Source organism: Cucurbita maxima, unplaced genomic scaffold (genome assembly GCF_002738345.1).
Source record: "Cucurbita maxima cultivar Rimu unplaced genomic scaffold, Cmax_1.0 Cma_Scf00061, whole genome shotgun sequence".
In the NCBI taxonomy this organism is placed as follows: domain Eukaryota; kingdom Viridiplantae; phylum Streptophyta; class Magnoliopsida; order Cucurbitales; family Cucurbitaceae; genus Cucurbita; species Cucurbita maxima.
The window spans coordinates 193253-205034 of NW_019272077.1; the positions used below are offsets into that span (position 1 = coordinate 193253).

At 35.7% G+C, this 11782-nt stretch overlaps 2 protein-coding genes across 6 annotated transcripts; both read right to left on the reverse strand.

The window, feature by feature from the left end:
- Window positions 1-887: 887 nt before the first annotated feature.
- LOC111471959 lies at window positions 888-2709 on the reverse strand. The gene is made up of 4 exons (XM_023117641.1): window positions 2548-2709; window positions 2271-2333; window positions 1701-2133; window positions 888-1576 (listed from the first exon to the last, which is right to left on the reverse strand). The coding sequence occupies exons 1-4, from the start codon at window positions 2707-2709 to the stop codon at window positions 888-890; spliced, it is 1347 nt and encodes a 448-aa protein (XP_022973409.1).
- Window positions 2710-5428: 2719 nt separating this feature from the next.
- Window positions 5429-8677, reverse strand: LOC111471971 (probable RNA-binding protein ARP1). Of its 5 annotated transcripts, XM_023117659.1 has the most exons (7): window positions 8511-8676; window positions 8311-8471; window positions 8110-8242; window positions 7850-8018; window positions 7673-7709; window positions 6978-7278; window positions 5429-6882 (listed from the first exon to the last, which is right to left on the reverse strand). In XM_023117659.1, the coding sequence occupies exons 2-7, from the start codon at window positions 8398-8400 to the stop codon at window positions 6842-6844; spliced, it is 771 nt and encodes a 256-aa protein (XP_022973427.1). In that variant the 5' UTR covers window positions 8401-8471; window positions 8511-8676; the 3' UTR covers window positions 5429-6841. The 5 variants fall into 5 exon arrangements, with proteins under 5 accessions (XP_022973427.1, XP_022973425.1, XP_022973426.1 ...); XM_023117657.1 differs by having other exon boundaries at window positions 7850-7994; window positions 8311-8677; XM_023117658.1 differs by having other exon boundaries at window positions 5429-6902; window positions 7850-7994; window positions 8311-8677.
- Window positions 8678-11782: the final 3105 nt, after the last annotated feature.

Here is an 11782-nt window from a genome sequence, read left to right on the forward strand (position 1 = left end):
ATCTACCTAAAAATCTGAGAAAATTTGATAACAAAGCAATAAATCAAATAAAAAGTAAATCAACTCCTAAGATTTAATTAGATACTAATTGACATTCAACTAAACAAGCATGTGATCTTTAACACTCCTTGTTTGGATGTTGTGAACTCTAACCTTTTTCTTGAACACCCATCTTTCTCCAATTATCTTTATGTATAGAGGTCGATCAACCAACTCCCAAGTTTTGTTTTTCTCAATCACCGAAAGCTCCTCCTCTGACAGGTGCATCATCAACCAAAGCATCTTGTTGTTCATCTTTAGACTCTTCTTGTCATTCATCTTCAGACTCTTCTAACATGCTACCAAAGATTAAATTGTTTGGTGCATTAGAAATCTTATTCACCTTCGTCAGTTCTTCCCAATTCCATTGCTCATTTCTAGCAAAATGAACATCTCAACTCACAATAACACGACTAGTGTGTGGTTGAAAAACTCTATAAGCTTTGAGTATAGTGCTATACCGAACAAATATGTCAACTTCTACCAACTTCTTTGACTACATCTGAAGCAAACCTCGTTGATGGAAGTGCCCAAGTCTTTTGTGCCAAATCTCAATGGCACTAGCTCTGGATATAAAGGTTATCTTTTTATTTCCTTTCATTTTGACATTGAACAAGCCTTTGCCACTAGTATTTTTGATCAAACACTGCTTATTCTCAAACAACACTTCTTTCCTATGTTGCTTCCCGAAATTACAAGCACGACAAAGAAGCATGTCATCATTAATGTCAGCGAGTCCTTCTACCAACTTCTTTGACTGCATCTGAAGCAAACCTCGTTGATGGAAGTGCTCAAGTCTTTTGTGCCAAATCTTAGTGGCACTAGCTCTGGATATAAAGGTTATCTTTTTATTTCCTTTCATTTTGACATTGAACTTTGATCAAACACTGCTTATTCTCAAACAACACTTCATAGCCTTTATCAAGTAACTGACCAACACTTAAGAGATTTTGATCAATTTTAGGTACAAATAAAACATCTAGAATAAATTTTGTACCTTTTCCTTTGACTTCCAAGTGTTCACCATTGCCAATCCTCACTCTCTTGACTTCAGTGTCTCTTAATTCCTCAAAAAACTCCTTGTCATATGTCATATGATTTGTGCACCCACTGTCAATCAACCATCTCTCGCTTGATTCTTTTCCTGAGAAACAAGTGACCACAAACCATTGATCTTCTTCTTCTTGATCAATTACCTGTGCATCTACTTCTTTCACCTGTCCTTTGACTTTGCAGATCACAGCTTCATGTCCAAGTTGATTGCATTTGGAGCATTTGGCGTCAGGTCTTCTCCAACACTTGTATGGTGGATGACCTTTCTTCTCACAATGGTGGCAAGGTGGATAGGATATTTTGAAACCTCCTCCTTTTGTCTTCTGATAATTGGCAGATGAATTTCCATTCGTCGATTGGTTTTTGAAAATTTTCTTGTTTTTATACTTGGTGTTGTCTTGATGCTTAACAAGTAAGGCACCTTCAATCACCCTTCTTGCCTCATAGACCTCTTTTTCTCTTATGCTTGTAAAGCATTCAAGATCTGTAAGAGAAATCTTTGATAGGTCTTTGGTGTTCTCAAGAAATCTTTGACAGGTCTTTGGTGTTTTCAAGAAATCTTTGACACGTCTTTGGTGTTCTCAAGATCTGTAAGAGAAATTTTTTACAGGTCTTTGGTGTTCTCAAATCTGTAAGAGAAATCTTTGACAAGTCTTTGGTGTTCTCCAGATCTGTAAGAGAAATCTTTGACAGGTCTATGGTGTTCTCCAGATCTGTAAGAGAAATCTTTGACAGGTCTTTGGTGTTCTCCAGATCTCTAAGAGAAATCTTAGACAAGTCTTTGGTGTTCTCTAGATCTGTAAGAGAAATCTTTGACAAGTCTTTGGTGTTCTCCAGATCTGTAAGAGAAATCTTTGACAAGTCTTTGGTGTTCTCCAGATCTGTAAGAGAAATCTTTGACAGGTTTTTAGTGTTCTCTAGATCTGTAAGAGAAATATTTGACAGGCTTTTGGTGTTCTCCAGATCTGTAAGAGAAATCTTTGGCAAGTCTTTGGTGTTCTCCAGATTTATAAGAGAAATCTTTGGCAGGTCTTTGGTGTTCTAATCTGTAAGAGAAATCTTTGATAAGTCTTTGGTGTTCTCCAGAGTATAATGATTGCTTTAAACTTCTCTGGAACAATGACTAGCAACTTTTCAACGATACTGAAATCATTTAACACAGAACCAAGCAATCTTACCTTGTTGGCAATGTTGAGAAGTCTGTTAGAGTACTCTTTCACTGACTCAGACTCCTTCATCTTCTTCAACTCAAAATCCCTAATCAAATTCAGGACTTTCATTCCACGAATCCTCTATCTCCCTTCATATTCAACCTTGAGGTAATCCCAGATTTCTTTTGCTGTTTTGAGGGATATTATTCACATGAAGATCATTTGAGATACAGTAGCAAATAGGCAAGCTTTTGTTTTTTTATTTTCTTGTCTTCTTTTTCTTCTATGCTTTGATTTGTGTTACAGTAGGATTTCCTAGAAGTGGAGGGACTTCATAATCCTCTTCTATTGCTTCCCAAAGATCCAAAGCCTCCAGATAAGTCTTCATACGAACTGCCCACATTTGACAATTGTCTCCATCGAAGACCGGTGGTGCAACAGCTAAAAAACTGGATTCTCCTTCCATTTTGATCTCACATATCCCTTAAGAAGATAGCTCTGATACCAATTTGTTAGTGAAAGAATGGGTGATTGAATGGTTGATGAGAAGATTATATTATGAAGAGCAAGACTCTATATATATAGAATATAAAAAGATATGAAAAAATGTACCTACAAATCTGCAGAAAATTTAGTAACAAACCAGTAAATCAAATTAAAACAAAATCAAATCAAATGAAAGGTACAACAATCTAAACAAACACGTGATCTTTAACAATATTGCTCCTACTGTCAAAACTAAGAATTTTGAGCATTTAAGTGCCTCCCCATTTAAGACTTCCTTACGAATTCATTCATTCATAACATGAATGAAGATAAGGAAAGGCTCAAATTTACCCTACCGCTATACATGCACCATGTTAGATGGAGTGTAGACTATTGTTGATGCATCATGTTAGATGGAGTGTAGACTACTGTTGATGGCCATGTTATACTCATTCCCGCCTACATTCCTTCTTCTTTTTAAAGAATTTGAAGCTTTCTATGGGTCCTTCAAGCGTGCTATTTTCATTAGTTTTATTCTTTTGACTTAATTAAGTGTATAGAGAGGAATTTTAGAGAATTTAAAATTCTTGAAAACCATAACCAAGGTTTGGAGAGTCTGACGAACAAGTAAGTAACTACATGAGCAAATTGTAAGAAATACTTATAGGAGTCAATTAGGACTATGGACAAATTAGTAAAAATCATGTTTAGAAGCTTAGAAAACTTAATAGTTTACGGTTAGCACACTACTTAGTTTTACGACTTCTATCATACATAATTTAGAGGTAAATATATTTATAAGTTTTCCAATATGTCTTGGTTGAACCGATCGCTAGCACTTGTACGAATTCTACTCTGTCGTTGAAATTCATGCAACTTCTCGCGCAGCTCCTAGAATTCAACCCCTTTCTCACTCCTAAACACCTCAACTCATTCTCATTCATCTCTCTCCTCAATTCTCTCCTAACTCATTTTTCTCGATCAATCGTAAGCTTCAAGCTCTATACCAAGAGAAATCGATGCCTAAAGAATCACCATCATTAAGGATTTTCTACCTTGTTCTTACTTTTAACTTCTTTGAGTTTAGGGTTGAGGAATTTTCTACCTTGTTCTCACTTTTAATCACCGTCATAAAGGACGATCAACTAAGAAAAGCTTAGGGCTGTTTGCTTAGGCCAAAACTTTGAATGACCTTACTTTTGAAACGTAAACCATCAATGTTGGATGGAATTGATTGATACATGAATAACACGTACTCTGTAATTCTATTACATGTTATTATTTATGTTATGATGCTCAAATGAACCTTGTGATGCATGTACTTCCTTTTTATTAACTATGATTAGACATCATGTTGTGTCATGTATGATAATTATGATTGAACTATTATGAATATGTACATCTCATACAATATTTGTCATGATAAGTATGAAAATATTATGTGCACTATCTCATTAAACCATAATTTTTAATGCAGTACCTCATGCATGTTGTATGTCGTATGATTATGGATTACTTATCAGCATGTCATGTATAGACGTATACACCACGTTATTATTTGTGTTCCTATATTTTTCATGGGCTTTCGACAATGTGAATGTGCACTAGCCCATAGTCCAGCCTAAGGGGCTTTCGACAATGTGAGTGTGCACTAGCCCATAGTCCAGCCTAAGGGGTTACGTTGACAAGCTTACTTAGAAGGTTCATGTCAGCATGTGTGAATGTGTGTAGAAAATACTTTGAATCCAACCCTATTGGTAAAAGAGAGTAGAACCCAAGGAACCATCATAAAAATTAGGTCTCACTAACCATGATACATGTTGTATGCAGAAGCATTTCTCAACTCCATTTTAAATACTCCTCCCATATTTAACATTATTTTCAAGTAAAGACAAGACTCCATATATGGATAACATCATTAATTAAGGAGGCTGTAGAATAAGGTCATTTATAGATAGTTTATTTCTTTGTTACAATAGTTTAGTAATGTTTCATCTTTGAATTTTTTTTACGAAACTCATACGCAAATTTTAAGAACTCGAAAACCCAAAAGAGAAACAAAACCCTGTAGATTTCACTTTCAGTTTGAAAAATTAGAGTGGGAGATAATATTGGAGAAGAGAGTTATGAGTGGTGGGAAGAACAACTTTTTCTCTTTTTATCTTTAAAGTAAAAAAAGGAGAGACAAACCGTGGGTCGCAGGTCCCATCTCATAGGATGGTTAGTAGTACGAATCTCTATAATGATATAATATTATCTTAAGAAGTTCTCTCGAATGGAGATATATTTTTTACTTATAAATTCATCATCATCATCATCTTCTAAATTAACCAACATGGGATTCATTTCGAACCATTCTCAACAATTCATGATTAGCCTCAAATTTTAAAAATAGGTAAAAGAAATAATAATAATAAAAGAAGCAAAACAAAACTCGCTCACAAAACGACTATGCTTTTTGATGATAAAACATACCACTGAAGATGACTAGTTAAGGAAAAAAAAGCTTAACAATTCTTCTAGAAATGCTCCACGGTTAATAAATTGTACGACGACTAAATCATATATCAACAATGCAGTTATAATATAATATGTAATTATCAATCTTTCAATATAGGACTACCACATCCTATGATTCCAACGTCACATGTGTTATTATCATTTGCATGACACTTATTGATAACTAAACTAATTGAAGAGAGAAAGAAAGAAGCAATTAATATTAAGGTACGTAGGTTATTCATCAAGCAGCTGCAAAGGAGCAAGCTGATGAAGAACTGAATCTTAGTAGAAGTGCTGATATGGAAGAAAGGTACCCAACATCTAATTACATTACAAACCATAGACATGAAAAGGGAAAAACAAAAAATAAGGCTCTTCTTTTAGCGACATAATTAATTAGAACACAGTGTTTCCAAGGTCCACCCAAAGTCCTCGAACACGCAGACACATAAAACACAGCAGAATTGGAGAGCAAGAAATGAAGAAAGGCATGAAGTTGGCCTATGTCCTAACCATGGTTGGTTGCTTGGTTGGTTTCTTGGGTTAGAAGAAGAAGAAGAAGATGAAGAAGCCAAAGGGAACCCAAATATCTCCCAATGGCTCACATGCAAAATGCTTATTTTGAGAGCTCCGTATCCATTAATGGACCATCTCAAAATCATGGATGATGCTTTAAACCCTAATCCTAAATTTCTAATCAAAACAACAAAATAATGTTAAACCAACAGCAATATTTGTGCTTTGGTTTACCAAAAATTAAACCAGGTTGTAACTCCCATAAGTTCAACAACCATTGTTTCTTAATTTTAATTACAACAAACTAATATGGTAGCTTAAGAGTTAATTAATCCCCTTACCCCAAGAGGAATATGTCAAACTAATACTAAATTAATCCATAAAAAGAGAAGAAGAAGAAGAAAAAGACAGAGACAATGTAGCCACTAATTCTAAAACTTGGTGATTTGTCCTAATTTTTGAAGATAAAGGTGGGGCATCCCTTGCCCCACCAATTCTTTAAAATCTGAATTTCTTCTCATAGTACTTTACTCCTACTTCAAATTTAATTACAGATGATGATAATGAAGATCAAAAGTTGGGAAAAATATGAGCTTTTTTGTTGTTCAAAGTGATGGAAGAAATGGGTGTGCTGTTTTGGAATGAAATTTACAATTTTGATGCAAACCCAACAAGTGTTTGTTTTTGAAAAAGGTGATTGTTGTAATGTCCTTGAGAGCCACTCCTAGGCTCATCAACTTACAACAAAAAGGGGGATCACCCCTTCATAGCTTGCACTAAAACCATGCTATTGGCAGATTTTCGCCAACTCAAGGCCAAATCCCTTGTTGGCCAAAGTTGGGTTTTTTTTTTTTTTTGACCCATCATCACAAAATGAAATGAAAAAATGAAAATGCATGATTTTGCTCCAACTTTGGAGGTGAGTTTTGGGTGGGTTGGTTTGGTTCGGTTCGGTTTGGCCCCGACGAGGGGCATGTGTGTTGGTTGGTTGGTGTTAGAGTGAGTGAAATAAAGAGAGAGAGAGAGAGAGATGGAACCATGGTTAGGGCGTAGGAGTAGGAAAGAGTGTTGAGAGATGAGGGTTTTGTGTCTCTCTAGCGATGTGGGATTGGTGCAGTTAGAGCCATTGTCACGCCTGTGGCACAGCAAAAAACACTGTCAAAAATATTAGTACGTGTACATAAATCATATCATGAGTTTATAAGTAAAGAACATAACATAAAAGAGTACCTGATGGCAGGGTGGGTGGCGTGGGCGGGAGAGACATAGGAGGACCACCATAGTGCTGTGGGAACGTGGTTGCAGTTGAATTAATCCCAGCCGAGTACTGAAACAGATGGTGAGGGTACTGAACCCCATAACCCTGTTGACCAGAACCGACACTGAACCCATTGGCTCCGCCGCCGCCGCCACTTCCTTCCCCAAACTGGAAATACGGGTAGAACGCCGCCGCACCACTCATTAAGCCGCCGGGACCAGTACTATACACAGGGTACTGTGCAGTTGCGCCACCGTACACATTGTAATAGCTCTAAATCAAAATAAAATAAAATAAAAATTAATATTCCAAAGTGGTAGGCTACAATTTCATGATTATAATGCATGAATCAACGTATAACAAAACCCATAAAAAAAAAAAAAAAAAAAAAAAAAAAAAAAAAAAAAAAAAAAAAAANATGAATCAACGTATAACAAAACCCATAAAAAAAAAAAAAAAAAAAAAAAAAGAAAGAGGGGGTCTGTTACAATATTAATTGCAAAAACAGAAAGTGTCCCATTAAAACGACAAGACAAGTAAAACAGGAAATTGGTTTTGTTAACTTTCAGTTTTGAACCCTTTGACCAGATAATATACAGAATCTTTTACTTTTCACCCTTCCCTAAAGAAGTATTAATGAAGGTAAAAAAGAGATGTGAGTACAAACCGTAGGGTAAGTGAAGTCCGGGGAATAGGAAGAGTACCTAAAACAATAGCAATGAGGAGGTAATTAAAATAGTAGTTACTGTGGCAATGCATGCAGTAAAAGAAATGAAGTAATTTAGAGTGATGAAGAATTAATGGTTGTAGTGTAATAAAGTAAAGCGATAAAATATAAATTTACCCATAGAGATTGTAAGGGATCCCTTGGTGGACAGCATAATGAGGGAAAGTTGGTGTTGAATGAAAAGCTGATCCAACATTCCCTCCAAATCCACTCTGGAAACAGCTCAATACCCTAAAGTTTCTTCCTCCACCTCCGCCGCCGCCTGCCAATTCCCATTTCTTTTTCTCTTTAAACACAAATTAAAAACAAATGAATGATTAAAAAATTGTGGGTTTGGTGGAAATGATGATAGATTTGGTAGATCTGAGTTATAGTACCGTGGTTGGGTGTTGAGGGTTTGGATCTTTGAACCCCGAGAGAAGCGAGGTTGCAATTAGCCCTCCGCCCGTCGATCACCGGAGCAGCATCCACGCAAGCCCTCATAGCGGCTTCGGGCTCCCGGAAAGTGACCTGAAATGAAGAGTTGTTAAAAGAGTTGTTGTTGTTAAAAGAGTAAAGAAAAGAAGAAGGAAGCGTACAAATCCATAGCCTTTGGATCGACCGGTGGCCTTGTCGGTAATAACAACGGCTTCCAAGATATCCCCAAACTGTTGGAAGTATTTGTTCATGGTGTCCTTGTGGGTCTCCCAAGCCAAGCCGCCCACGAAGACCTTGGTGTAAGTGGTGTCTCCAAACTGAGCTCCCAAGTTAGCTGGACTCATGCTCTTCCAACCTTCACTGATGCTCGTCTTTGGTTTTTCAGATTAGATCTCACAACAGCAAATGGAGGGGTGAGGAGAGAGGAAGAAGAGAGAGACACAATAATTAGGTAAAAGAGAAAGTGAAATTGGGTGATGCAAGTGAGGGAAGGGAAGACAGCAAATATTGGATGTTTGTTTGGGTTAAAGTGGAAAAAAAAAAGGAAAGAAAGAGAGGGTGATGAGTAATAGGGACATGAAATTATATACACCCAATAGAGAGCCCACCTTCGAGGACCAACACCACCACCTCTTTCTTCCTTTTTCCTTTTTCTTTTCTCTTTTTTCCATTCTTTTTATGTTTCCCAATTACCCTAATAAATTCAACACTCTCTAATCCAATTTTTACATTTTTTTTTTATTTTAAAGATTGGTAAATTATATAGTATCGAGTAAAGGATTAGATGTAATATATGTAATTTTAACCTATTGGGGTTTTTTTTTTTTTTTTTTTTTAATTTTTGGATAAGAGAAGGGACATTCACGCGCGGTGATGGGGCGCGTGGAGGGATGAGGGTATAATTGAGAAAGGAGGAGGGGGAATGTGAGCACGCGCCATGATGGACGTGGTTGTGTCAGATGGGAGAGGGTGTATTATTATGTCCGTCATCGCTGTCCTTTCGACTATTTTAAGGGGGTGGGGTTCTGGGGAAGACAGATAATATGTAAGTAGCCTTGGATTTGCTTTTAATTACGTGAAATGCCATTTCATTCTCATACCTAACGGGACACCCCAAAACGGAACGGTAACGGTACAAAGCTCAAAGGTCAGCAGAGTTAGAGCCTCAGGTTTTGGGTGTATAAATTCTTTCATTTTATCGTGTTAAAGATATTTAGTAATAAATTATAGTTTACCATATATATTATATTTAATATTTTATTATAAGACAAATATCTAACATTTGTTTTATTATTATCATATGTATTTTTCCATTTATTACTATTTCCATATCTTTGTAATTCATTTGATTATAAATAAGATAACTTTCACACCATTTAAGTGTGGTGGATTAATCAAACATTCACACATCGGAAGCTATCGTGATTTTTTTTTATTATTATTATTTAAAAGACCTCGTACTAATAGAGATATTGTCACTCTTACATATAATAATTTTTTTTTCTAACTAATATAAAATTTTGGTTACACTCAGGTCCGGACAATACTTACCCAGAACAAATGACCACATTGGCTGAAACTCAAATAGTCATGTCTTTGAGCGTTTGTTTAGCTGCCACGAGATCTTACTCTTATCAATGTTAGCTAGCTCTTCTTCTTAGAGAAACATTTATTTCCACGACCATCATATTCAAGGTTGAGTGCGTACACTTTCGGTCCAAAAGAGGGTAGAATGTTTAGAACTAGATTTGCTAGTGTGTTCGTACAAATTCAAGAGTATTGAATTGTGATTGAGAAATATGAACAGAGACACAAATAATTAAGATAAAGAAGACTAAATGCATGAAAGTTATGTCACAATTGGATGGATATTCAAGCATCTACGAATGTCTAAGTCCTAGTGGAAGGATCTATGTATCTAAGCAATTTCTTTAAAAGAAAGGGGAAAAAAAAAAAAAACAATAGGCTTCCTTTTTTGAAGTTATATTTATTTGTGTTATGATATGCTTATGAACTATTTGAGCGTCAGAAGAAGGTTCTTTACTCATCCTTACAGTTCTTGGAGAAACCCTTGGGACTGCTTTCGGTTCACATTTTCGGCCAAATTTCTTCATGGAATTACCGAAGGATCTTCCATAGATGAACACATCAAAGTTTTAGTTTTTGATTCGCAAGAAAAAAGCTCGAATCTGAGGGAGAACATTCAAGATTTTTACCTCATGGTTCATTGCGGTTTGTGACGCTTCGACCTCTTAGACCCCTCTATCCTTCCAAGAAAATGTCCTTGCATCTAGATCTTGGGCAAGGGTGATTTTCCGTAGTGGTTCAGTGAGTTTTTCCGGCGACTCTTTGATCTTTTACTCTTCAAGTTCTCTCAAACTTTCTTTCTCACTATTTTCTCTTTTGCAAGTGTTACGTGGAGACTACTCATGACTCCTACAATGGACTGAAGGGCAAAATGACTCATTTACTCTACGTTGACTTTGACTTATTTGTTTTTTTAAGTGTTACCGTAATAAAGTGCTATTTCAAAAAGACCACTAGCATATAAGACGCTTCTAAATACTAAATCATTTTAGATGGCTAAATCTAGAAAGAAAAGACAAACATGCTTCGCGAAAAGATGATACCTATCTTTACATGGGTCACACAAATATAGATAGAATTAAAATGCTAGTAAAGAGTGGTCCTCTAAAAAAAGTAAAAAATTAGAAGCTTTATCCCTCAATAAGTCGTAACTTAAAAAGAAAGATGATCTAATGGTCTTTTAGAGGAAAAGAACATAGAACTAAATAACCTTTGGAGTTTATACGCTCAGACCAATGTGGTTCGAGGAATGTTAAAGTTAGATGAGGATATGAATATTCCATCTCGTTTAGAGAGTACATAGACTTGTCATTCCTAGACAATTTATAGAAAATGAAATAACATCCCGACTTTCAATTCCTGAAACACCTCAATAGAGGAGAATTCAAAAGAAGAAATACTTTAGATATTGTTCAATCTCCAATGAACTCCACTACCATATTTGGGGATGTCCAACATATAAAGTATGTTTATTTGTAGAAATTGGGACCTTATTCTAAAATAATGCGTGCTCAAAACAAATCTAAAGAAATTGGAACCTCGGTTAACCCAACACGACTACATGTGGCTATTTCCACCATCCTTATGAGGTCATAAACCATGTAATAAAATAATATTAAATGATTTTTTTTTTTTTTTTTTTTTTAATGAAGTTACTAACATATAAATAAGAGTGGTTGATAGTTTCATCACATGTAAAGATAAGACGTTTCCATGTCAAGGATTGAAACGTCTCGTTGTAGTGGGAGAATTATGAAATAACCTAATCATTACCCAACTTAATTGAAACTCAATTGTTCAAAACTTATGATGATATGGAGAATCCATTTACTTTTTAAGGAGTAATGAACGATGTTAACAATGATGAACAGATTAAAGTCATGAACCTCATACTCTGTGCACTTGTCCTTAACAACACAAAATGAAGCAAAAAGCTTGACAACAACAAAATATCCATAGTAAGTAATTGAAATACTAAATAGAATTTTCTTATTCACGACTAAATTGAATCCGAGTTTAGTACAGAGTTGGAAGCTAACCTTACAC